The sequence below is a fragment of the Colobus angolensis genome, unplaced genomic scaffold (assembly GCF_000951035.1).
Source record: "Colobus angolensis palliatus isolate OR3802 unplaced genomic scaffold, Cang.pa_1.0 Scaffold174, whole genome shotgun sequence".
Lineage (NCBI taxonomy): Eukaryota > Metazoa > Chordata > Mammalia > Primates > Cercopithecidae > Colobus > Colobus angolensis.
The window spans coordinates 3,410,880-3,434,857 of NW_012114866.1; the positions used below are offsets into that span (position 1 = coordinate 3,410,880).

At 42.0% G+C, this 23,978-nt stretch overlaps 1 protein-coding gene across 2 annotated transcripts in view; it reads left to right on the plus strand.

Annotated features, from left to right (window-relative positions):
* The first annotated feature begins 3,562 nt into the window (after positions 1 to 3,562).
* ME3 (malic enzyme 3, NADP(+)-dependent, mitochondrial) overlaps positions 3,563 to 23,978 on the plus strand; it is a 215,502-nt gene continuing 195,086 nt past the window's right edge. The window contains exons 1-2 of one of the 2 annotated variants that reach the window (XM_011938489.1): positions 3,563 to 3,857; positions 4,223 to 4,420. In XM_011938489.1, the coding sequence (XP_011793879.1) occupies positions 4,238 to 4,420 (183 nt within the window). In that variant the 5' untranslated portion in view covers positions 3,563 to 3,857; positions 4,223 to 4,237. Of the gene's footprint in view, positions 3,884 to 4,222; positions 4,421 to 23,978 lie in introns of both variants that reach the window. The other variant, XM_011938490.1, reaches the window with a different exon arrangement.

Below are 23,978 nucleotides of genomic sequence, written 5' to 3' on the forward strand. Positions count from 1 at the left end.
CACTCGCTGGTGGAGTCCCGACTATCTGGATTTAAAGCTGTTCACCTCTATGAGCCTTTTTGCACAATAGGAGAGATTTTCAAAAGTGCAATAAAAGCAAATAGAGATACAAATAGCAGAGTTTGTGGGCATCAAAGAGGGAGGGTAAGCTGCTGGTTGGGACTCTGGGGAGGCTCATTGGAGGAGGTAGTGTTTGAGTGGAATTGTAAAGGACAGACAGGGCTTCAACTGGCAGATGCTGGAAGCAGAGGAAACTGCAGAGCAAAGGCCCAGAGTTCTGGACAGTAAGCAGAGTGATGGAGTGATGAGTATGCAGACTAGGAAGAAATAAATGATCTCCATAATTCTCCTTTGCTGCAAATAATAATAATAATAGAGTTGAAGTGTTTACAAATATTACTAGCAGCAATATGAATTTAAAGAGTTCTTTGGGGCAATCATGAACATTAAGTGTTGTGTAGAATGTTATGAGTAAGTTTTTGAAGCAATGGGATAACTGAAAAATAATGAATTTTATATTCACCTCCTTTTTAAAATCCATGTGTAAGGTCATTATCTGCTTTCAGAAGATAAAAGATCTTGTTTTAAGATAGCTGACTGAGTTAAACATCTAACTTGAAGCCACTTTGTGTCCTTTTAACAATGTACCAGATTTAGTTTCAATTCCAATTCTTGTAAGGTTATGCACAAATTTGAACCATAATTATATTTAATTCAACAAACGGAGTTAATTCTCAGTGCCAGGCACTTTCCCAGGTACTAGAGCTGCAAAGAATTATAAATGGTGGTTCTAGTCCTCAAGGAATTCACAATCTAGTAGGGAAACAGGTAGATATTTAATTCTGTAATCACAATGGAAAAGCAAAAGTATTAACGATACCTGGAATGTAGAATCATTGGCTGGAGGGGATGGAATGCGATTCCTTCTCTGCCATCCCAAGAAGCATCATTACAACGATGGCAGAAGTCAGTAAATGGGATATGAAGGGAGAGAGGCCAAGACAAATTATGGAGACCCATTAGTTCTGTATAGTGCTGGACCAGATTACCAGATCACAAGCCAACTTCCTGGCTGGCTAAGGAAATCAGAGTTGTATGGAGTTGGAAAAAGTTCTGGAATGTTTCCATGGTTCTGAACCTGGTCTCTGAAATCCTATATTCAGCTCTAAAAGTAAGGAAGTTGCCACGAAAGCAGAGATGGAAACCACACGTGCCAATAATAACAGCTCACAGTTTCTGAGCATCCACTACGGGCTAAGCACTTCAATAGAAAATGAGTATTATATTTAGACTTCTAGTTAGTGGTCCCTAGGAACCATTCTCCTCTTCTTCCTTTCAGTAATAGACTCCCCACTGAGCTTTAGTAGAGCACATACATGCCTTTCCTACTACAAACAATATTTTCCGGCCCTCCCTGTAGCTTGATGTGAATGTGTGACTTAGTTTTTACCAATGGAATGTGAGTAGAAGAACTATATACAACTTTCATGTCACTTCCATAAAATAGAATTGCTTTGGCCAGGCACGGAGGTTCACGCCTGTAATCCCAGAACTTTGGGAGGACCTGATATTAGTGCTGTGTAGATGCAAGCAACACCTAAAGAAGAGTCCAGCAGCAAAAGAGAAAACCTGGGTCCCTGGACAACTCTATGGAACTGAGAAGCCACCTCTTCTTGCTACTGCCTTCTGTCACTGTTCCTGGTGGACCTACCTTTAACCTTTCCTTTCCTGTCACCAAAGAAAACACACACACACACAAAACAACGTTATAGAATTATGCCTGGATTAAGAGAATATAGGCCACAGGTGAGGACATGTGAGAGACTTTTATATGTAAACAGTACAAGCTTTAGTGAATTGATGCTATAAAAATTATATTTGCTTGTTTGGAAACCTTTGTTGTTTACATCCTGGTTTCAAATGACTAAAGTGACCTATTAAATACCCTCCAGGGGAGGGAAAGGTCATTGTATTCAGCAAAGGCAAACTGGTTCAACTATCAGCTTCCAATTATTTGTGTGCACTAGATACCAAAGGTGGAAACACACATGATCTCTGCCCCCCAAAATTGTTATTTGACTGGTGGGAATAAGTGCCAATATAAAAATAGTGTTAAAAGGATTTAGTTAATACTATTGGTTGCACACAGTCACATATCTGACACAAACTGGTTTAAGGCAGAAAAAATCATAAGCTTATGTAAATATACAGTCCAAGGGTAAACCTGACTTCAGGGATGTAAACCCTATTGGATGAGAATCTTCATGGATGGGGCCTGGAAAGCTGTATTTTTGCCCCATCCTTATTTCCTACCAGGTAATTGTAATTCTATTTTGGAAAGAACTATTTTATGTAGATCATTCAAGTTGAAAATTGGATATTACACAGGGAGGGGAGAGACTGCAGGAGGAGACAATTATTCCTGAAGGGATGAGGGAATCCTGAACTCAAGCAGGAGCAGCCCTTAGCACATTATGTGCCATGATGTCTGCTGGGTACTTACAACGGGGCTAATGCTGGCACGGGGAGCTTTGAAGTGACATCAGCAGAGGACCGTGCCACCTGTCAGTAAGTCTCAGGGTTCACGATCCTTATGAAAGTGGCTGTCACTTCCCTCAGTTCACCCAACAACTATTTATAGTGCAACTACATACCAGGCAGTGAGGACACACAGGTTCACAGGCAAAGAGCCTCTCCTCATGAAGCTTACATTCTAGACAGGAGATAGTAAACAATCAGAAAAACAAGTGCACTACTGACTGTTAAGTTCTCTAAAGAGAAAAACCCCTTCACTCTATAGTTCCTAGTGCAGGCTGACATTGGATGGAATAGAGAAAAGGCCTTCGAGTTGACAACTTAGTGGAGAACTGAGAGGTGGGAATGAAGCAGTGGTTTGGAAGGCTGGGGGATGAGCCTTCCAAGGAGAGGCAATAGCAAGTGCAAAGGCCCTGCAGTGGGAGGGAACCGAGTGGGGTGAAGACACAGGGAGGAGGAAGTATGGCCAGAGATCAGTGAGAAGGAAAGAGTAGGATAAGTTTGAAGAAGTTGGCAGGAGCCAGCTTATGGGAGATCTTGCAGGTCCTGAAAGTTTGGATTTTATTCCACACACAACAAAGTGTTTGCTTTAAAAGGAATCTCCTGACTACTGTGTGGAGAAAGTATAAAATTAAGTTTTGGGCTAGATGGACCCCAAGATCCCTATCTGGCCCCAATAACCCATGGCAAGCTCCATGGGGTCCTCAGGAGTCCTCTTAGTAACTGTGGCTCCTATATCAACGATGCTCAATAGAAGTATCTGCAAAAACAGAAATGTTCTGTATTTGCATACAAGTGGCTCTTGAACTGGAAATGTGGCTCGTGTGACTGCAGAACTGGATGTTAAATTTTATTCTATTTAATTTATTTACATTTATATAGCCACACGTGGCGAATGGCTATTATATCATTGTATCGGACAGCACAAGGCAGCACTGAGCACCGAATGCCTGAGGATTTCGACTCCAAATCCTGAAGGCACGCCCTTCCCCCAGTGTTGGGAGAGTGCGAGGGTATGCTGACCCCTAAATGCAAATCCCCCTCTGTGCATTTAGTCTTGCCAAGATGGAGAGTCTCAGGCGGGCCTTCTGAGCTGCTGCTTGTCACTGGGGACAACCACGTGCACGCAGTGCTGAGGCGCCCCACGCGCGTCCTCAGGGGGAAGCCAGGCACTGAGAACAAAGGTTGTAGGACCGCTCTTTCAGGAACGCACCAGCTCCGCGAGCTCGCGGCAGCCAGCGCGGTCCACCCATTGGCGGGAGGGGATTCACCGCCTGCTCCGCAGCGGGACCGCGTAGACCTCAGCTCCCAGAGCAGCGCAGGTAGGCCAGGGAAGGAGGGAACCCAGGCAAGCCACCACGTGGGATTGAGGGTTCGGGGACCCCTCGCCGCGCAGTCGCCTCTTTTTCACAGGGATGGGGGCGGGGGTGGCGCCGGCTGTCTCCCGCACCGGATCTGCTTCCAGGGCTTGGTTTCGCTTTGCCTGGCTCTTGGCTAGGCCTGGCACATCGCACGGAGCCGACCAGGTGGCAGCCGAGGAGTGGCGGGGGCTGGAGCCTTTAACCCTTTGGGAACCCCTGCCCTCTCCCAGAGGGGGTGTCCCCGGATCAGGCCCGGTGCCCCGCAGCGCGCGTGGGTCCTGGCTGGCTGGAAGGAGGCCCTGACCTTGCTTTATCTCCCGTGCCAGGTCTGCACAAGGACTATGGGCGCCGCGCTGGGGACAGGCACGCGGCTGGCTCCCTGGCCCGGCCGGGCCTGCGGCGCCCTCCCGCGCTGGGCACCCTCCACGCCCGCCCAAGGCTGCCACTCCAAGCCCGGCCCGGCGCGCCCTGTGCCCCTGAAGAAGCGCGGATACGATGTCACCAGGAACCCTCATCTCAACAAGGTAATGGGCCCGAGGGCAGGACTGCCGGTGTTGCGGTCCCGTGGCTGCCTGAAAATTGCGCCCCGCCCCCTGGACGTGGAAAGGATCCTCCAGGGAGCCCTTCCAGCGGTTTTTCTGTTTTTGCCTTGCAGAGGCTTGTTGTGACTTGGTTTGGCTTTCTTGTCCCTCCTCTCCCTTTTATGCGCGGAGAGAGGCGACCAGTAATGCAGAGAGCCTAATTTCTTCTGCAATAACAACGTAGACCAGGTTTAGATCCTCGCGGTCAGTCTGACCTGCGGTCAGCTCTCCGCTTGATACTTGCTGATTTTGCTGGTCTGGGGCAGTTCATTTAACCTACATGAGTCCAGGTTTCCTTATCTGTAAAAGAGATATAATTGTCTTAGGAATGTCGTGAGATCTAAAGAGAAAATGGGGGTAGAAAATGGGAGTACCTTAGCACAGTGCCTGGTACCCAGCGGGAGAATAAATAAGGTTATGATTATTATTCTGGGGAAAAAAATTAATTTGAGAGAAAGGAGGGAAAACTCTAGACTTACAGAAATTTTAGAGCTTGCAGGAGCATTAGAAATCCTAGTTTAAACCTCTTCTTTTACAAAAAACAAGACAAAGGAAACTTGCCCAAGGTCACCAGCTAGTTAGTTCTGGCTCTGCCCCTGGAATCCAGATCTCGAATGCTTTGGTCAAGTTCAACCCACCGCTAGCCCTTTTATATTTGTTTCTGGGAATAGAGTTTAGTATATTTGGTTTAGAGGACTGGGTGAGAGAAATAGAAGCAAGAGACTGAGATTTAAGTCCTGTCTCCCCCTACTTCCTCAAATTAACTCACACATCTCATTGAACTTATCTGAGGCTCAACTTTCTCCAGCCTAAAATAGATATTATGATAGGCTCAACATTTCTATCTCATTTGGTTATTGTGACAATAAAATGAATCACTGAACTTGAAATCATATTTTAAACTGTATAAAGTGCTGAATAACAATTACTGCAAAATAAAAAATGTTTTATAAATGCTGACTCTGGATTGTGAAATTCAGGTGAGGCAATCTGTGTGGAAAAGATGTTTTTGAGAAGTAGGAGCAACTATATAATGTGAAGTATTGTGATTGTTTCCTGCAGAATTAATAGAAGCAGCTAAGGAAAAAAAAAATCAACCTCTATCACATTGGACTCTTGCTCTTTCCAAAAGGAACCTTAAATTGTTTGGACACTACCACTTTCCAAAGTGTTCAAGGTGTTTGTTATCACCTTGAATTACTTCGCTAGTAAGCATTAGAAAATACAAACTGGCTTAAGCCCACAAAGGCTCCTTTAAAGAATCTAGAGGAAGGGTTGCAGGCAGGGCTTGAACCAGAAGCCCAGATGGCGTTGCTCAAGATGCAGATTCTCTCTGGCTCTCTACTCTGCCTCTGCAAGGTCAGCTTCATCCTCAAGCTCTATCCAGTGAAGTCTCTCACCTTGTTATTGCCACAGTCCTCCATCTCCTGTTCTCACACCACATCATCCAGGAATAGAAAGATACTTTTTTTCTGGTAGCTCTTGTGGAAGAGAAAAGACTCTTTCTCTGACGCCTCAGAAAGCGAATCCTTCTGCCTTATTGACTCTGATTAGAGTCTGTCTTCCCAGTCTCCAACCAAAACCAATCACCAGTAATTAAAGCCAGTCAGAGCCCACCCCTGGAGTTAAAATAGGGTTTAAGGTAGGGCCACCCACACCATCTGGCTTGGAATAAAGGGAATATAGATCCTCACAGTAAATATGGATACTGTCATCAGAAAGAGGAGGAATGGATGTGAAAAGCAAAACAATAAATTTCCACTACAGGTTCCAATCATTGTGAAAATAATTGCCTTAGAAGTACTGGCATGTTACTAACCAGCACTTATTACTTTGTGAGTAGTTAAGAAAATTAAGGAAGATCTTTAAGTCTTTTTTTAAAACCTAGATTTTGGTCCCCTGAAATCACTCTTGCCCCTGTCGTTTGCCTCTGATGTAGAATTTTTTCTCCCAAGTACTATAAATAAGTTGTTGATATGGTTTGTCTGTGTCTCCATCCAAATCTCAACTTGAATTGTAATCCCCATAATCCCCACGTGTTGTTGAAGGAACCCTGTAGGAGGTAATTGAATCGCGGGGGTGGTTTCCCCCATGCTGTTCTCGTGATAATGAGTGAGTTCTCACGAGATCTGATGGTTTTATAAGTGCCTGGCACATTTCCCCTGCTGGCACTCATTCTCTCTCCTGCACCCTGTGAAGAGGTGCCTTCCGCCAGGATTGTAAGTTTATTGAGACCTTTCCGGCCATGTGGAACTGTGAGTCGATCAAACCTCTTTTCCTTATCAATTACCCCAGTCTTGGGTATTTCTTCACAGCAGTGTGAGAACAGACTAATACAGGTGTTATCCATAAATCTAGGGACCTGACCTTTCCATGATGTTAAACAACGTCTTTTATATATTCCTGAAGTCAGTTGATGCTTGCCTAGGATGAGAAGGGTATGTAGAAGGAGGCTGACAGCCTGTTGGCATCCCCTATTCACTTACCCTTAGGGAGAGAAGGGGAGCAACAGAGGGAGTGCTCCCTGGGAGGTGCTGTGAGTGCCCTTCTCTTCCCGCTGGAGTGCCACCCTCTGGCTGTTCTGTTGGTCTCCAGTGCTCAGAGAGTCTCCACGGAAGGCTTGAGCCTTGGTACTTTCCATCAGCCAGGTGGGAAGATAGTGCTGAGGTTAAATAGAACAATGAGCTTATTACTGAGGAAGCAAAATGGAAGTGCAGTTTTGAAAGAGTCTTCAGTGCCATGTTTAGTGTTCAGGTCTGTGGGTGGATTTTTTTCTGTTAGAAGGAGAGCCCTTCCAGGCCAGGGAATGAGTTTCATCCACCTGTGTTTGGCATGGAGTAGTGCCTAAAAGATCTAGCAAGGGCATTAATATAAAAATTAACATTAAATTCTTGGAATGTGTTCACTAGATTTGCATCTCATTTCGACAGATTAGGAGTGGCATTTAAGTTGCAGCTGTATGACAGAGGGTGGTCAGGAGGTGGAATTCTCTGAGAGAAGAGGTGCCAACCAGGGCAAGCATTGCTGCTATTGTGCGTTCACTGGGTTCTGGTACCAGCTCTGTCATGCTCTGGCCGCGGGATCTGTGATGAATCTCATAAGCTCCTCTGTCTGTGTTACACTACTGCTTTAAGGATCATAGGAGACAGCCCCTGTGTGGGAGATATTAAGTGATAATGAGGATGATTTCCATAATTGGGGTAGGAAGGCCCCTCAGGGATGATCTAGTCTGGAATTGTTCAGACTATAAGTTACAAACTACGAGACATGAAATTAGCTTAGTGCATCTACCAGCAATTTTTTTAAAAAGAAGTGTATTAGAATGAAATAGAAAAATAGCAAATGCATTGAAATTAATAAAGATGGATATTTTATCAGGTCAGCATGTAAAATGACTATTTTTACTGTGGATTGTAGTAACAAAAAGTTTTTGAAAATAATTGTTCTCATCCAACATTCTCATTTTCCAAAGAAAAGACAAGCCAAGGAAGACGCCAAGCAACTCCACAGAGGTTATCATTGGTCATAGAAGTGGACAGAAGCAGCCTGCCTGCTGTATTTGAGTCTACTGAATAATGATGACAATTCACAACTGCATAGACTGATTTAGGCATATTCCTGATGGTGACAGAACTGATACTAGATGATTCCAAACTCCCTTGAGGAGTCTGGATTTTCTAAATGATGCAAGTTAACTACCCATGAGCTTCTATTTTCTTTTTAAGACTAATATTCTACCTTTCTTCTAAAATTTATGTAATAACCTCTTCTGTTGTCCATACAGATTTGGCAACAGAGTAAATCTTTGGTTATATGAGCCATCTTTTACTTGCATTAAATAGGCAACTATCAGCCCCATTTCACAGGGATACCTTCATAGGAAGATGCCATCCCCATTCTATAAGTGTAGCGACATGTTGATGGGCCATCAACATATTTCTGACCTCCATTTACCTGTAGCATCTTTTAGGAAGAGCTGTCCTATTCCCCACTTGCCAAACTAGATCTGAGTCCCCTCCTATTTTTCTTATCACGCTGTTTCCTTCTGGCACTGAGCACACTACTACAATGGCTTGTTGGTTTGTCTTCCACACTAGACCACGAGGACAGAGACTCTGTCTTGTCATGTGGCATTCTCTCTGTCTGACTTGAAATGGTCAATAAATATTTGTTCTTTAAATGATTTCAATCATGTCATGGCCCCTTTCCTCTCAACTTTATTAATCTTATGTCACTACTTTACAGCCCAAAGATCTTGCTGCCTAAATAAATGGCTACATACGGCCCATTTTGGAGGAAATGTACCCACTTGACTCTCATCTTCCCAGACTTCAGGTCATTTAACTGAGGGGGTGCGTTATTTCCCAGAACACACCAATCTTCCCCGTTTGATCCGTGTGCCAGCAGTGATTTTTTTTTTGCTATGAAATTCCACTGATCCTTCACCTGCTTCTCTGCAGTTTTTTGCTCTCTTGAGCTTGATAGTCAGGGAAAGAATGAATGGAAAGTGTGCTTAGTCAAATCACTGTGCTTATGGACCAGGACATTTCATGTAGTAGGGCCTCAGAGACTGCAAGGCACCATGGGTGATAGCCTTCCCAGGTGGACTTAATACGTTTAGAGCAGTAAACCTGCAAAGGCTTGACAGACAGTGCTGCAGTGTTGGCTGTACATCTGAGACTGCACAGGTTTCAGCTGAATCCCTTCTGTATTCAGTGATGATTTATTAGACTCCCACACAGCTAGGATTTGCCTTTGAATAAAGTATATGATTTTGTTCTCTGCTAGCTTAGAACTTGATCTTGTCTCCTTTGGATAAGGGGAGGTTGCTATCATGGACTTTGGCTCATCAATCAATCAGAAGATGGTAAGTGGGTTGTATGGATAATTAGAAGTTTATTGGTAATGCTGTTTTTCGCCTGGAAGGCAGATTACATAATATATCTTCTCCAGACCTCTGCTTCAGGTATGATGTAGAATTGTGCCTCCCAGTTGAGAGAAGCAGTGGATTATTGGGTAAATATTAGCTCCATAAGTGGCAATTTACTCTAGATTTGAGCTTGTGCAGTGACTCAGGGCATTGAAGCTCAAATACTGTTCAGATATGTTGGAACAAACTAGCAGAGGTTGGTTGAAATTAAACTTTACTCTGTTAAATACTGTCCTAACTTCACAGGATTGGTAAGTATTGGTATTGGGGCTTTGTTTTTAGAACCGCTCAAAGAATGTTTATTACTTGCTACAGGTTAGGCAGTGACAACAATGTGAACCCCAGATACAGAGACTTAAACAAGTTATAAGTATATTTCTCTGTTATGAACAAGTCTGGGCAAGCAATTGTGAGTTGATGTGTGGTTTGACTTTGTTTCTCTGCCATCCAGTATGCATTTTACATTTCAAAGTCCAGGATGACAGGTCTCACCTCTGCTATCAATTCCACACAGAAGTCAATTGGGAAGGGGAAATCCCTTTTAAGGGCACAACTTGGAAGTTATAGATATCACTTCCACTTACATTCAGTTGGCCAGAAGTTGGTCATATGCTACATTTAGCTGCAAGAGAACATGGAAAATGTAATCTTTGGCTAGGCACCCATGTATTCAGCTAAAAATTCTACATTATTAAATAAAGGGAAAATGGAAATTGAAGATACTACCACAAAATGTTGATATGAAGCTTTCATTGTTTTTCAGTTTTACCCCAGCCTTTAAAAATTTAGGTTTCTCTATATCCCCACTACTATCAGCCTTTTTCACTCCTTTGCCGTCTCATATCTAGATTATGCAAGAACCTCTGAATTGATCTCCCAACTTCCAGTCTTCTTCAGTCTTCTCTGTGTCTGTTAACCATATCTTGAGATGCTAAGATCTTGGTCCTATTCTTGACCATTCTTTCTTTCAGACCCCTTATAGAATCCACCAGAAAATCCTGTTGCTCTGTCTTCAGACTAAATCTGGAATGCAGCCCCTGTTCACCATGGGTCCCCACTGATTGAAACCACCAGCCTCTCTCTGCTTAATGCCTGCAGCAACCTCCTGGCTGGTCTCCTTTCTTTCCCTTTAGCTCCTTTTATTCTCAACACAATGGCCATGGTGATTTTTTAAAAACTAAGTTTCAACATGTCACTCTTTGCTTAAAACCTGGCCACATCCAAGTCATGATCATGCCTTTCACATTGACGCTCTCTAACTTCAACTCTTGCTACTCTTTTCTGCCTCACTCACTACCCCAACCCCATTGGCCTCCTCAGTCAGTTGTGCTCCTACCCAGACTTTGCACTGGTTGGTCCTCCTTCCTAGAGCACACCACTCCTCCATAGCCACAGAGTTAACTCCCTCCCTTTTTCAAAGTTTCTCCCTTTCTCAATGGGAACTGCTTTGACTGACACATGTCAAGTCATGAACAGTCCTTTCAACCTTCTTGCTCCCCCTACACATCCTACTTTCCCCCATACTATTTGACACTTCCTCACGTGCTATCTTCTTACTTAGTATGTCAATTGCTTATTGTCCGTTCATTCCTACTGTGATTTAAGATCCACTTAGTCAGGGACTTTGTCTATTTGTTCATTGATATATCACAGGTACTTAGTTGGTGCTTGTAAGCAGTTAGTGAATGAGTGAGTCATTCAAAGAGACGTCTGCTGAGGCTCCCTCCTCTCATCTCTTCCCTTCACCCTTCCTTTTGCCAGAGCCCCTTCTTTCACCCTGGTGACTCTTGTCCCCCAATGCCCCCATCTGTGGTGCTGACATGCCCAACTGGAGTGTGTATACATCTTACATCAGCCCTTTGGGTGCCCAGAGGCCCACTACAGAATGAAGTGCTGGAGGAGCATAGCGCAGAGATGTTAACTCTATCTCCAGCTTTAAGCAGAGCCCAGGGAAGAAGGAACTCCTATTCAGAAGACACAGGTGGTGCCTTGGAACCAGAGGTGGACAGGGACAATTCTCGAGCCCACGGAAACCACAAAAGGAGATGTTTAGGAAATAGACCAGAGGCAGGAGACCCCAGCATCTGTCAGCATCTCTAACTTCCTAGAACTCCCACCCTCCACTCTGAATCCTTGGAGAATTCATTCCCACTCAGAATTTCTGTATTTCCATTGTTCTGTAGGACCCCTATAAAAGTCAAAGGAAACCACTCAGAGCCTTTTCTCCCAGGAGTCCAAAAGTCAAGGAAGTATGGAATGGGGTGCCAGGAACACAAGAGGGAGATTTGCTGTTCCTGGAACCTGAAGATGATACTCAGAAAGTGTTTTCTCATAGGCATGTTGTAAATAACTGAATCATCCTCCAGGGAAAGTATATCTTGTGTTAAGTAAGCATTTGTGTAATCATTATTAAGACTTCAGAAACATTGGCTTATGTTAATGAATGCTTAATTCAAATTGCAAAATACTAAGTGGACTGTATACTCATGAATGTTATTGTAAAATGATAGAAATATTAAAGGGCTTGGAAGTAAATGTGTGAACATGATTGTGTTACGTCAGTGAGGTTACGGGAGATTTATTTCCTCCTTATGTACTTGTCCTTTAATGTTCCATTTTCTTTTCAATTTTAGGTTACAGTTTCTGTTGGGAATTGTTTCTAGAGCCAAGTAAATAATATTCAGACCAACTTTGGGAAGCTGGCCCATCTGTAATATATAGGTGGAGATCCCTCTGAAGTAGTCTCCTTTCAAGCTTTTATTATTAGTTATCTTCAAGAGGCAAAAAAGTAATAACAAAATGTAATAACAAAATGTTAACAGAGGAGCCTGCTGCCTGTTCTAATAGCAATTGTAAACAGCATATCTAGATTACATCAGCAGCAGCGCTGAAGGGCCAATCCCATACAGAAATACGTGTTTTGCCCATCTTAAGTCAGTCTAAGTCTGGGCTCTATATATGGCATATTTTTGGACACTTTCTCAGGATCATCTCTAGTCTCCCTGTTTCCAATTTCTCTTGGCCTTTGTGGACTCTGAGGTTTATGGCCTTATTTTACTTCACATTTTTGTCATTTCTACCAAAGGTTTCTTTTATCATCTACTCTCTTCTTTCCAAATGTCAGTATTATAGTGAGAGGAGGGGGAAAGGCCTTTTGATTTCTAAGGCCATTGCAAAAGGATCTCTAATGTGCAGCACTTTTGTTTGCAAAGTCATGGATTACAGTGAGTTTCAGAAACCTTCACTTTGATGTGTAAAAAGTATATTGGGAAATCCTTTGGGGTGGTGTCCGACTGCCTCTCTGATGTAGAGCACAAAAGATGCTCTATGATTGTGATGAAAATGTGATGGATATCCTACAGTTGGGGGTGCCGAGGTCAGTGGTTAAAAGCATGCATTCATTTTGTATCTGAAAGGTTGCCATGCAGCCCGGTTAAAACACAATTCCTACCAAAAGGACACAGTAAAGAGTAAAATGTACCCAGTCATTTGAGGAGAGGGACTTTTGATGGAAAGATCCGTAGCTTTTGAGAAACTTGAATAAGAGAAAGAGCTGCATTGGCTTTCTAAAAGTGATTCTTGAAAACTAGAGGGATTTTAGAAGATACAGTTGAATGATAAGCAACATGAGATTATTATTTTTTAAAAGCATTGTGTCTGGATTCTGTGTTGTCGTTTGGTAGTGAGCTACATGAAGTCCATTACTTAATTGGTCCTGAAACATCTTCCCCTATGGTGTGGAATTCTGGAGAAGGCAGACTCTGTTGATTCCTTTGTTTTGTTCTATTTTGCTTTGCTCTTTTAGAAAACTGAAGGAGGGAGTCCACATCTCTGCAAATTGGCATGGCTTCTGAGTTATAAGGCTGCTCAGGGACTTCCCCAACAGGAGAGGGATTGCCAAGTGTACAGTGGAGCTAGGGTTCCAATGAAAATAGACATTCTCCATTCCTCTTTCTCTGGTTTTGAAAGAGGTGTTGAAGATTCCAATCCAGATTCCTATTATACTGAGTTTTCTTTGGTAACGTTATGGAGGGATGTCAAGTAATAACAGCTAATGTTTTTAGGTCATACAGTGTGCCAGGAATTGTTCTAAGTAGTTTATATACGTTAACCCATTTAATACAATACCACAACATTTTGAGGTAGACACTGTTATTATATTATTCCTGTTTTAAATTTTATTTCCATTTTTACTTTTTTAGAGACAGGGTCTTGCTCTGTCACCCAGGCTGGAGTGCAGTGTCACAATCACAGTTCACTGCAGCCTCGAACTCTTGGGCTCAAGCGACCCTCCCACCTCAGCCACCCAAGTAGCTGGAACTGCAGGGGCAAGCTACCATGCTCAGCTAATTTAAAAAAATTAATTTTTTGTAGAGACAAGGTCTCGTTATATTGGCCAGGCTGGTCTTGAACTCCTGGCCTCAAGTGATCCTCCTACCTCAGCCCTCAGATACTGTTATTGTTCTTATATTACAGACGAGAAAACTGAGGCATAAGGTTAGCTAACTTGTCCTAGGTCATACAACTCATAGTGGCAGAACTGAGTCTTGAACCCAGGCCATCTGATTTTAGGGCTCATCCCCTAGGCTGCACTAACACTTCTAGTGTGCGGGTTCCCTCTGGCTTGGGACTAGTGCATGAAGTCTGATGTGCTGTGGTCTTTCCAGAAAAATACCTAGGGTATTCCCTGCTCCCTACTGTGGGCTTCTGACTGGCTTTTTTCACTTCCACTGGCTCTGTTAGAATTGTAGATTCCTAGAGCTGGAGAGAACTTTAAAGATCACTGGATATCTTTTTCTCACCCTCTAAATTTGTGTAATTCTCCCAAGACTCATTTGTTTGTTTAATTTATTCAATAGTTATTTTCTGAGTTCCTGTTTACTTTTAGGCAGTGGAGACACTGTGGTCAATATAATACAATTCTCTGCCTTGAAGGAGCTTATAGTGTAGGAAGGGTACAGGTGAGGACCAGTTAGTAAGGGGCAGTTCTAATTCAGTGGGTAGATGTAACGAGAGGTGCATTCATACAAGGACTATGGAAGCATGGAAGAGAGGTGCAGAAACACTTCCAATGGCAGTGTTGGCAAAGCTGACACCCGTGGAAGTGTCAGAGGTGGTAGATGAAGATGGTGGAGGAGAAGCTATTTAGGTCAGATCATGAAAGAGAATGGCATTGTCTCTGAGTATAGTCACCCATTACTTTTGTAGCTGAATGTGCAGAAATTGAGCAATAGACATGTACCCTGTAAGAGACCTCATCTTCAGAGAGCTAAATAATATGACATTTCTAATTTTACAAATAGAATTAAAGACATCTCTCCAGTACTTTGACATGCTCTTTGGTTTTGTTCTTTCCCTTACTTTTATGTTGTACAATGCCTGGGTGCCCCATCTACACCGGGTCCACTTAAAAACTTTGGCATGCTTCAGGGTTCGGCATCTCCAGGGTCACCTCCACTATGATGGCCTCCTCAAGAATGCCACATGGAAGTGACTCATTCATCCTCTACATTCCTTTGACATTTAGCATTTGTAGTAGTCATGGCTCTTTCCACATTTGGCCTCAGTGTACACTTATTAGCCCATGTATCGCCATCATGTGCATGTGTTTTCTTCAGATCCAGGATACTGTCTTGGGCATCTCATAGCCAGCATGCAATGTCTTCCTCATAGTATAACCTCAATAAAAATTAGTTACGTGAATTACTTCTACATCTCCTTCTCCTTGATGTATCAGAAACTATGTGGTGAAGACTGATGATACACCAGCCCCATCTGTCAGCTGTTTTGAAAAGATGGTGAAAATCTTGACCTGACACTTTTAGATCACTCCATAGGGCTTGGAGAATTCTGAAAGCCACAAAAATCTTTCATTTTATCATACAAATTTTGGAGATACATTTCTTTAAGAGAGTTTTTTGCTCTGATGCTATGCCAGGTGCACTTCGTCTAAAGAATAGCATCTTTGTGATGAGATTATCAATTCTCATCCTTGGGCTGCTTTAAAGACATTAAATTTAGACCTGTTGTAACTTGCAACAGGTTAGAGGATTTGGGGAAGAAAGGAAAGTAGTCAGTTAGAATCAATTTTGTGTAACCCCCTCAAGGGGCACAGCTGTGACCAGGTATTAGGCAGCAGAGCTCACTGGCTAAAAATCGAGGGATTTTGAGTCAGAAAAATCCAAGATTCCAATCCCAGCTCTGCTATTCACTAGATATGGGATATTTCTCTGAACCTCCATTTCCTTGTCTGTGAAAGGGATGACAGTAAAACATATCTACTTGACAAGTTGCTATAATGATTAAGTGAAGTAATGTATGTAAAGCAGATGGTAAGTGTCCAATTAGTTCTTGATTAATCCACATCCTAAAGCTTCTGTTCCATTCCTAACACATTGTGAAGCCGTGTGTGGGCTGCAGAAGTCACAGATGTGATAGAGTTTAGATCTGCTATATGCCCCCTGAGAACATCCAGTCCAGAAGGATAGGGAAAGACTGAAGGATCAAATTCATTCTCCATGGCCATGGGCTACACCTAATTTTGGCAGACTTGACGGAGAGGAGTGAGTCAGAGAAGAGGCAGACTAGGTGGAGACTTTAGTGATGATTTCCCAGTATTGGATAGAGCTTAAGCCTGGATAATCCAGACATTTGCCTGAGAGAAGCTTAAATTAAAATGTCACTAGCAGCAGAAATTCAAGTGTCATTTAAAGAGCTAGTAGTTCTGGAAGTTGAAGCTGGTGTTGAGGATAGTGGATATCATCGGTAGTCTCAGGATTTTGTCCCAGCATTTTGGCACATTCTAGCCAATGTTTAAAAACTAACTTTAAAAAAATAGATCCAGCTAAATTTGGATCTATCTATCGATCCATCCATCCATCCATCCATTCAGCTATCGTCTATGTCTTTATCTACCTACCTACCTGCCACTATTATAACACTTCCAGTCTCATGAGATTCTGACAGTGAGACAGCAAGTTAAGAGAATGTCTACTATGGTAATTTAGGATAAAAGTTAAAATGTTGTTTCATAGCCAGCTAAATAGGGCATGGCTGGGCCAACTTCACCCAGCTAGCAGTTAGATTGGGCAGGAAGTTTTAGGATAGTCTCCATCCACACTGCCACAGGTAGTTAATAAATACTTGCATACGCAACGTGAATCAAACTCCTCTGTTGGAACACAAGATGATCATCCCTCCAGAAGACAAAAAGGTCATCTTGACTAGCCTTTAGGCTTTGGGCAGATAATATCCTAGCATTTTATCACTATTCTACATAAGTTTTCAGAGGCCCTGAGGGGTTGATGTCCTGTCCAGGAAGTAAGTGGTAGAGGGTAACTCCCTCCTTGAGTGATGTCTGTCTCTTATACCTACCATCTTTGAAAGGTAGCTCTTTGCCTGCCGTCCTGAAATAGGGTCTTGAATCAGCCTCAGTCAACTTAGGCAGAGGGCTTTTGAGTCTCTCCATAGAAAAACTTGAATATTAAACAATGCAGATGAAGTGCTTTAATATTAAACAATGTCATATGTTGCAAACCTAAGTATCTGTTGAGGTAGCTCCTGCTGTCATTCTTGTGTGTCCATTTGTGATGACTGTATGAGTTCCCAGTTACCACCCTCCTTTTGAATTTTATGTATTTCTTTGCAGTAACATGATCTTGAAAACATTCCACAAACTGACAGAAAGCTTAGCTCTCATGTCATACTCTCCTTTCTTATCTCTTTTATTTTTGGTCTATCCTAGGCAGTAGGTATTTGTTTTGACTGGTAAAATCACTTGAGGTCACAAGGACAGTGAATAGCAATGCAGTTGCTGTTGATGAAACAGGAGTAGGGATGGTTGGTGTAGAGAAAAACCTATTAATAGCCATTTTTAGAAACAGACTTTTAAATCCACCCATCAGAGCTGAATAATTTCCCCTGTTCTCACACTCCCAGAGCTGGCAGCAGTTTCTCCTCATATCTGAGAAGCCTCGGGAGATGCCTAGCCATGTTTGTGGGAGATGATGGCATGGGTGCCAGTGGGGCAGCTGGCCAGGTGGTGCCCGGAGCGAGGGCCTGCCAAGCAGAGGGGCAGTCCTGCCTCTGGTAACTGGCCTTGACTGCAGGACTGGTAACTAGCCTTGACTGCTGCTCTCTTGTTGACTGAGCTATTCAGTGTTCTGTGATCTACTACCGTCAACTGGACAAAGAGTCAGCTGCCTCCTCTGGGGCTCAAAATTACTGGCACAATCACATTAAAAATAATAAAAATCACTTATATAATGCCTACTGTGCCAGTTACTCTTATAGGTGTGTTACATATATTATTTGCAAGCAGAGGAAAAATTGCAGGCTGGGTGCAGTGGCTCACGCCTATAATCCAAGCATTTTGGGAGGCCGAGGCGAGTGGATCACTTGAGCTCTGGAGTTCGAGACCAGGCTGGGCAACATGATGAAACTCCATCTCTACTAAAAATACAAAAATTAGTTGAGGCGGTGGAGCATGCCTGTAATCCTAGCTACTCAGGTGGCTGATGCAGGAGAATCGCTTGAACTCGGGAGGCGGAGGTTGCAGTAAGCCAAGATCGCACCACTGCACTCTAGCCTGGGCAACAACATGAGACTCTGTCTCAAAAATTTTTTAAAAAATTGTAAAGAAGATAAACTTTGCCTGTGTCTCTCCCGTCTCCTGTTTTCATGGCCTCTTCTTCCTTATAGACTGCCTCATATATGAGGCATATCCTGAGGTTCTTCATGGTACCCCTAAGATGCTGAGGGTTGCCAACCTATTCATCTTACATCATTCTGCTTCCTGTCCTAGAACTCATGTCTTCTTTACTTTCACCCCTGAATCCCTGTCCATCCAATCATCCACCCAATGGTTATTGAGCACCTGCTATCTTCTAGGTGCGTGAGGTATCGAGAATAACATCATAAGCTTGCCAGCTATGATTCTTCTTATTACTGAGTGTACAGTCTAGTAAGAAAGACAGATAATAAATAAGTGAACAAACGACATTATAAAATGGTTATTATTTTTTCTAAAGGAAAATGGTACCTCAGGAGTCTTTCTTCTAGTTTGACCACAAGTTAATACTGTGGCCAGCATGTAATTGGGAACTGCAGATCGGCATTATTTTTTTTATTATAATTATTATACTGAAGTTCTGGGATACATGTGCAGAATGTGCAGTTTTGTTACATAGGTATACATGTGCCATGGTGGTTTGCTGCACCTATCAACCCATCATCTACATTAGGTATTTCTCCTAATGCTATCACTCCCCTTGCTCCCACCCCCAACTGACAGGCCCCAATGTGTGATATTCCCCTCCTTGTGTCCATGTGTTCTCATTGTTCAACTCCCACTTATGAGTGAGAACATGTGGTGTTTGGTTTTCTGTTCCTGTCTTAGTTTGCTGAGAATGATGACTTCCAGCTTCATCCATGTCCCTGCAAATAACATGAATTCATTCTTTTTATGGCTCATAGTATTCAATGGTGTGTATGTGCCATATTTTCTTTATCCAACTTATCATTGATGGGCATTTGGGTTGGTTCCAAGTCTTTGCTATTGTGAATAGTGCTGCAATAAACATATGTTTGCATGTGTCTTTATAGCAGAATGATTTATAATCCTTTGGGTATATACCCAGTAATGGGACGGATGGGTCAAATGGTATTTCTAATTCTAGATCCTTGAGGAATCCCCACACTGTCTTCCACAATGGTTGAATTAATTTACACTCCCACCAACAGTGTAAAAGTATTCCTTTTTCTCCACATCCTCTCCAGCATCTGTTGTTTCCTGACTTTTTAATGATCCCTATTCTAACTGGCATGAGACGATATTTTAGTTTTGATTTACATTTCTCTAATGACCAGTGATGATAAGTTTTTCTTTTCATATGTTTATTGGCTGCATTAATGTCGTCTTCTGAGAAGTGTCTGCTCATATCCTTTACCCACTTTTTGATGGGGTTTTTTTTTCTTGTAAATTTGTTTAACTTCCTTGTAGATTCTAGATATTAGCCCTTTGTCAGATTGATAGATTGCAAAAATTTTCTCCCATTCTGTAGGATGTCTATTCACTCTGATGGTAGTTTCTTTTGCTGTGCAGAAGCTCTTTAGTTTAATTAGATCCCATTTGTCAATTTTGGCTTTTGTTGCCATTGCTTTTGGTGCTTTAGTCATGAAGTCTTTGCCCATACATATGTCCTGAATGGTATTGCCTAGGTTTTCTTCTAGGGTTTTTATGGTTTTAGTCTTATGTTTAAATAGTTAATCCATCATGAGTTAATTTTTGTATAAGATGTAAGGAAGGGATCCAGTTTCAGTTTTCTGCATATGGCTACCCAGTTTCTGCAGCACCATTTATTAAATAGGGATTTTCATCAAGTTTGTCAAAGATCAGATAGTCGTAGATGTGTGGTATTATTTCTGAGGTCTCTGTTCCGTTCCATTGGTCTATATCTCTGTTTTGGTACCAGTACCAAGCTATTTTGGTTACTGTAGCCTTGTAGTGTAGCTTGAAGTCAGGTAGCATAATACCTCCAACTTTGTTCTTTTTGCTTGGGATTGTCTTGGCTATGTGGGCTCTTTTCTGGTTCCATATGAAATTTAAAGTAGTTCTTTCTAATTCTGTGAAGAAAGTCAGTGGTAGCTTGATGGGGATAGCACTGACTCTATAAATTACTTTGGGCAGTATGGCCATTTTCACAACATTGAGTGTTCCTATCCAGGAGCATGGAATGTTTTTCAATTTGTTTGTGTCTTCTCTTATTTCCTTAAGCAGTGGTTTGTAGTCCTCCTTGAAAGAGTTCTTCACATCCCTTGTAAGTTGTATTTGTAGGTATTTTATTCCCTTTGTAGGAATGGTCAATGGGAGTTCACTCATTATTTGGTTCTCTGTCTATTATTGGTGTATAGGAATGCTTGTGATTTTTGCACGTTGATTTTGTATCCCGAGACTTTGCTGAAGTTGCTTATTAGCTTAAGGAGTTTTTGGGTTGAGATGATGAGGTTTTCTAAATACACAATCATGTCATCGGCAAATAGAGACAAATTGACTTCCTCTCTTCCTATATGAATACACTTTATTTCTTTCTCTTGCCAGATTGCCCTGGCCAGAACTTTCAATATTATGTTGAATAGGAGTGGTGAGAGAGGGCATCCTTGTCTTGTGCCAGTTTTCAAAGGAAATGATTCCAGCTTTTGCCCATTCAGTATGATATTGGCTGTGGGTTTGTCGTAAGTAACTCATTATTTTGAGATATGTTCCATCAATACATAGTTTATGGAGTGTTTTTAGTATGAAGGGGTGTTGAATTTTATCAAAGGCCTTTTCTGCATCTATTGAGATAATCATGTGGTTTTTGTCTTTGGTTCTGTTTATGTGATGAATAACTTATTGATTTGTGTATGTTGAATCAGCCTTGCATCCCAGGGATGAAGCCAACTTGATGGTGGAGGATAAGCTTTTTAGTGTGCTGCTAGATTCAGTTTGCCAGTATTTAACTAAGAATTTTCACATCAATGTTCATCAGGGATATTGGCCCGAAATTTTCTTTTTTTGTTGTATCTCTGCCAGATTTTGGTATCACAATGATGCTGGCCTCATAGAAACAGAGCAGAGTCCTTCTTTTCTGTTGTTTGGAATCATTTTAGAAGGAATGGTACCAGCTCCTCTTAGAATTTGGCTGTGAATCTGTCTGGTCCTGGGCTTTTCTTGGTTGGTAGGCTATTAATTACTGTCTAAATTTCAGAATTTGTTATTGGTCTAATCAGGGATTCAACTTCTACCTGGTTATTGATCTAATCATTGATTTGACTTCTTGGGAGGGCATATGTGTCCAGGAATTTATTCATTTTTTTCTGGATTTTCTAGTTTATATGCGTGAAGGTGTTTATAGTATTCCCTGATGGTAGTTTATATTTCTGTGGGATCAGTAGTGATATCTCCTTTATCATTTTTTATTGTGTCTATTTGAGTCTTCTCTCTTTTATTCTTTATTAATCTAGCTAGTGGTCCATATATTTTGCTAATCTTTTCAAAGAGCCAGTTCCTGGATTCATTGGTTTTTTTTTTGTTTTTTTTTTTTGAAAGGTTTTTCGTGTCTCTATTTCCTTCAGTTCTGCTCTTATCTTAGTTATTTATTGTCTTCTGCTAGCTTTTGAATTTGTTTGCTTTTGCTTCTCTAGGTCTTTTAATTGTGATTTTAGGGTGTCGATTTGAGATCTTTCCAGCTTTCTGATGTGGGCATTTAGTGCTATACATTTTCCTCTTAATAGTGCTTTAGCTGTGTTCCATAGATTCTGGTACATTGTCTCTTTGTTCTATAAATTCCTCTCTTAACACTGCTTTAACTGTGTCCCAGAGATTCTGGTATGTTATGTCTTTGTTCTCACTGGTTTCAAAGAACTTCCTGATTTCTGCCTTAGTTTCGTTATTTACCCAGTAGTCATTCAGGAGTACATTGTTCTGTTTCCATGTAGTTCTATGGTTTGGAGTGAGTTTCTTAATCCTAAATTCTAATTTGATTGCAATGTGGTCTGAGAAACAGTTTGTTATGATTTCCATTCTAATGCATTTGCTGAGGAGTGTTTTACTTCCAATTATGTGGTCAATTTTAGAATAAGTGCAATGTGGTTCTGAGAAGGATGTATATTCTGTTGATTTGGGGTGGAGAGTTCTGTAGATGTCTATTAGGTCTGCTTGGTCCAGAGCTGAGTTCAAGTCCTGAATATCCTCGTTAATTTTATGTCTTGTTGATCTAATATTGACAGTGGGGTGTCAAAGTCTCCCACTATTACTGTGTAGGAATCTAAGTCTCTTTGTAGGTCTCTAAGAACTTGCAAGAAAGAAAAATAATCCTGCAGCTAGCTTGGTGTCTGCCCAAATGGCCGCCTGGCTTTGTGCTTGAAACCCAGGGCCCTGGTGGTGTAGGCACCTGAGAGAATCTCCTGGTCTGTGGGTTGTGAAGACAGTGGGAAAAGCGTAGTATCTGGGCCACATACCTTCATCCCTCATGGCACAGTCCCTCATGGCTTCCCTTGGCTAGGGGAGGGAGTTCTCCGACCCCTTGCACTTCCCAGATGAGGCAATGCCCCACCCTGCTTCAGCTCGGTCTCCATGGGCTGCACCCACTGTCTTATCAGTTCCAGTGAGATAAGCCAGGTACCTCAGTTGGAAATGCAGAAATCACCCACCTTCTACGTTGGTCTCACTGGAAGCTGCAGACTGGAGCAATTCCTATTTGGCCATCTTGCTTTATGAATCTGGGTGCTCCTGTACTGGGTGCATATATATTTAGGATAGTTAGCTCTTCTTGTTGCATTGATCCATTTATCATTATTCAATGCCCTTCTTTGTCTTTTTTATCTTTGTTGGTTTAAAGTCTGTTTTATCAGAGACTAGGATTGCAACCTTTACTTTCTTTTGCTTTGCACTTGCTTGATAAATCTTCCTCCATCCCTTTATTTTGAGCCTATGTGTGTCTTTGCATGTGAGATGGGTTCTCCTGAATACAACACACCAATGGGTCTTGACTCTTTATCCAATTTGCCAGTCTGTGTCTTTTAATTGGGGCATTTAGCTCATTTATATTTAAGGTTAATATTGTTATGTGTGAATCTGATCCTGTCATTATGATGCTAGCTGATTATTTTGCCCATTAGTTGATGCAGTTTCTTCGTAGTGTCAATGGTCTTTACACTTTGGTATGTTTTTGCAGCAGCTGATACCAGTTTTTCCTTTCTATATTTAATGCTTCCTTCAGGAGTTCTTGTAAGGCAAGCCTGGTAGTGACAAAATCCGTCAGCATTTGCTTGTCTGTAAAGGATTTTATTTCTCCCTCACTTATGAACCTTGGTTGGCTAGATATGAAATTCTGAGTTGAGAATTCTTTTCTTTAAGAATCCTAAAGATGGTTATTGGTGGTAGGGAATAAAAAAACAGAGTACATGTAAGAGAATAACAGGGAATCTACAGAGGACCTCTTAAGGAAGTGATATTTAAGAAGAGACCTAAAGAAAGAGCCAGCCAGGGGGGAAGCCACAGTAAGACTGTTTGGGGCAGAAGGAACAGCTCATATCACGTAGAGTCTGGAGACCACAAATAGCTTGGCATGGAAGGTTCTGGGAGCTGACAATAGACAGTCTAATAGGAGTGTGATTAGTAAAGGGAAATTGCATAAAATCAGACTGGAAAGAGCTCAGGGTCTGATTGTCCCAGGCCTGGGAGTCTGCGTATGTGGGCTGGGTTTCATTCTCTGTAAAGCGGGACACTATATTTTATAATTATTTATTTATTTATTTTTAAGTTCTAGGGTACATGTGCACAACATGCAGGTTTGTTACATGTGTATACATGTGCCATATTGGTGTGCTGTATTCATTAACTCGTCATTTACATTAGGTATATCTCCTAATGCTATCCCTCCCCCTCTCCCCACCACCCCACGACGGGCCCCGGTGTGTGATGACTATTAAATGGTTCTAAGCAAGGAAGTGCTTCTGACTTACATTAGTAAAAGATCTCTCTGGCTGCTGCATAGAGAACAGATTGGAGGAGGGAAAGAGTGGAAGCAG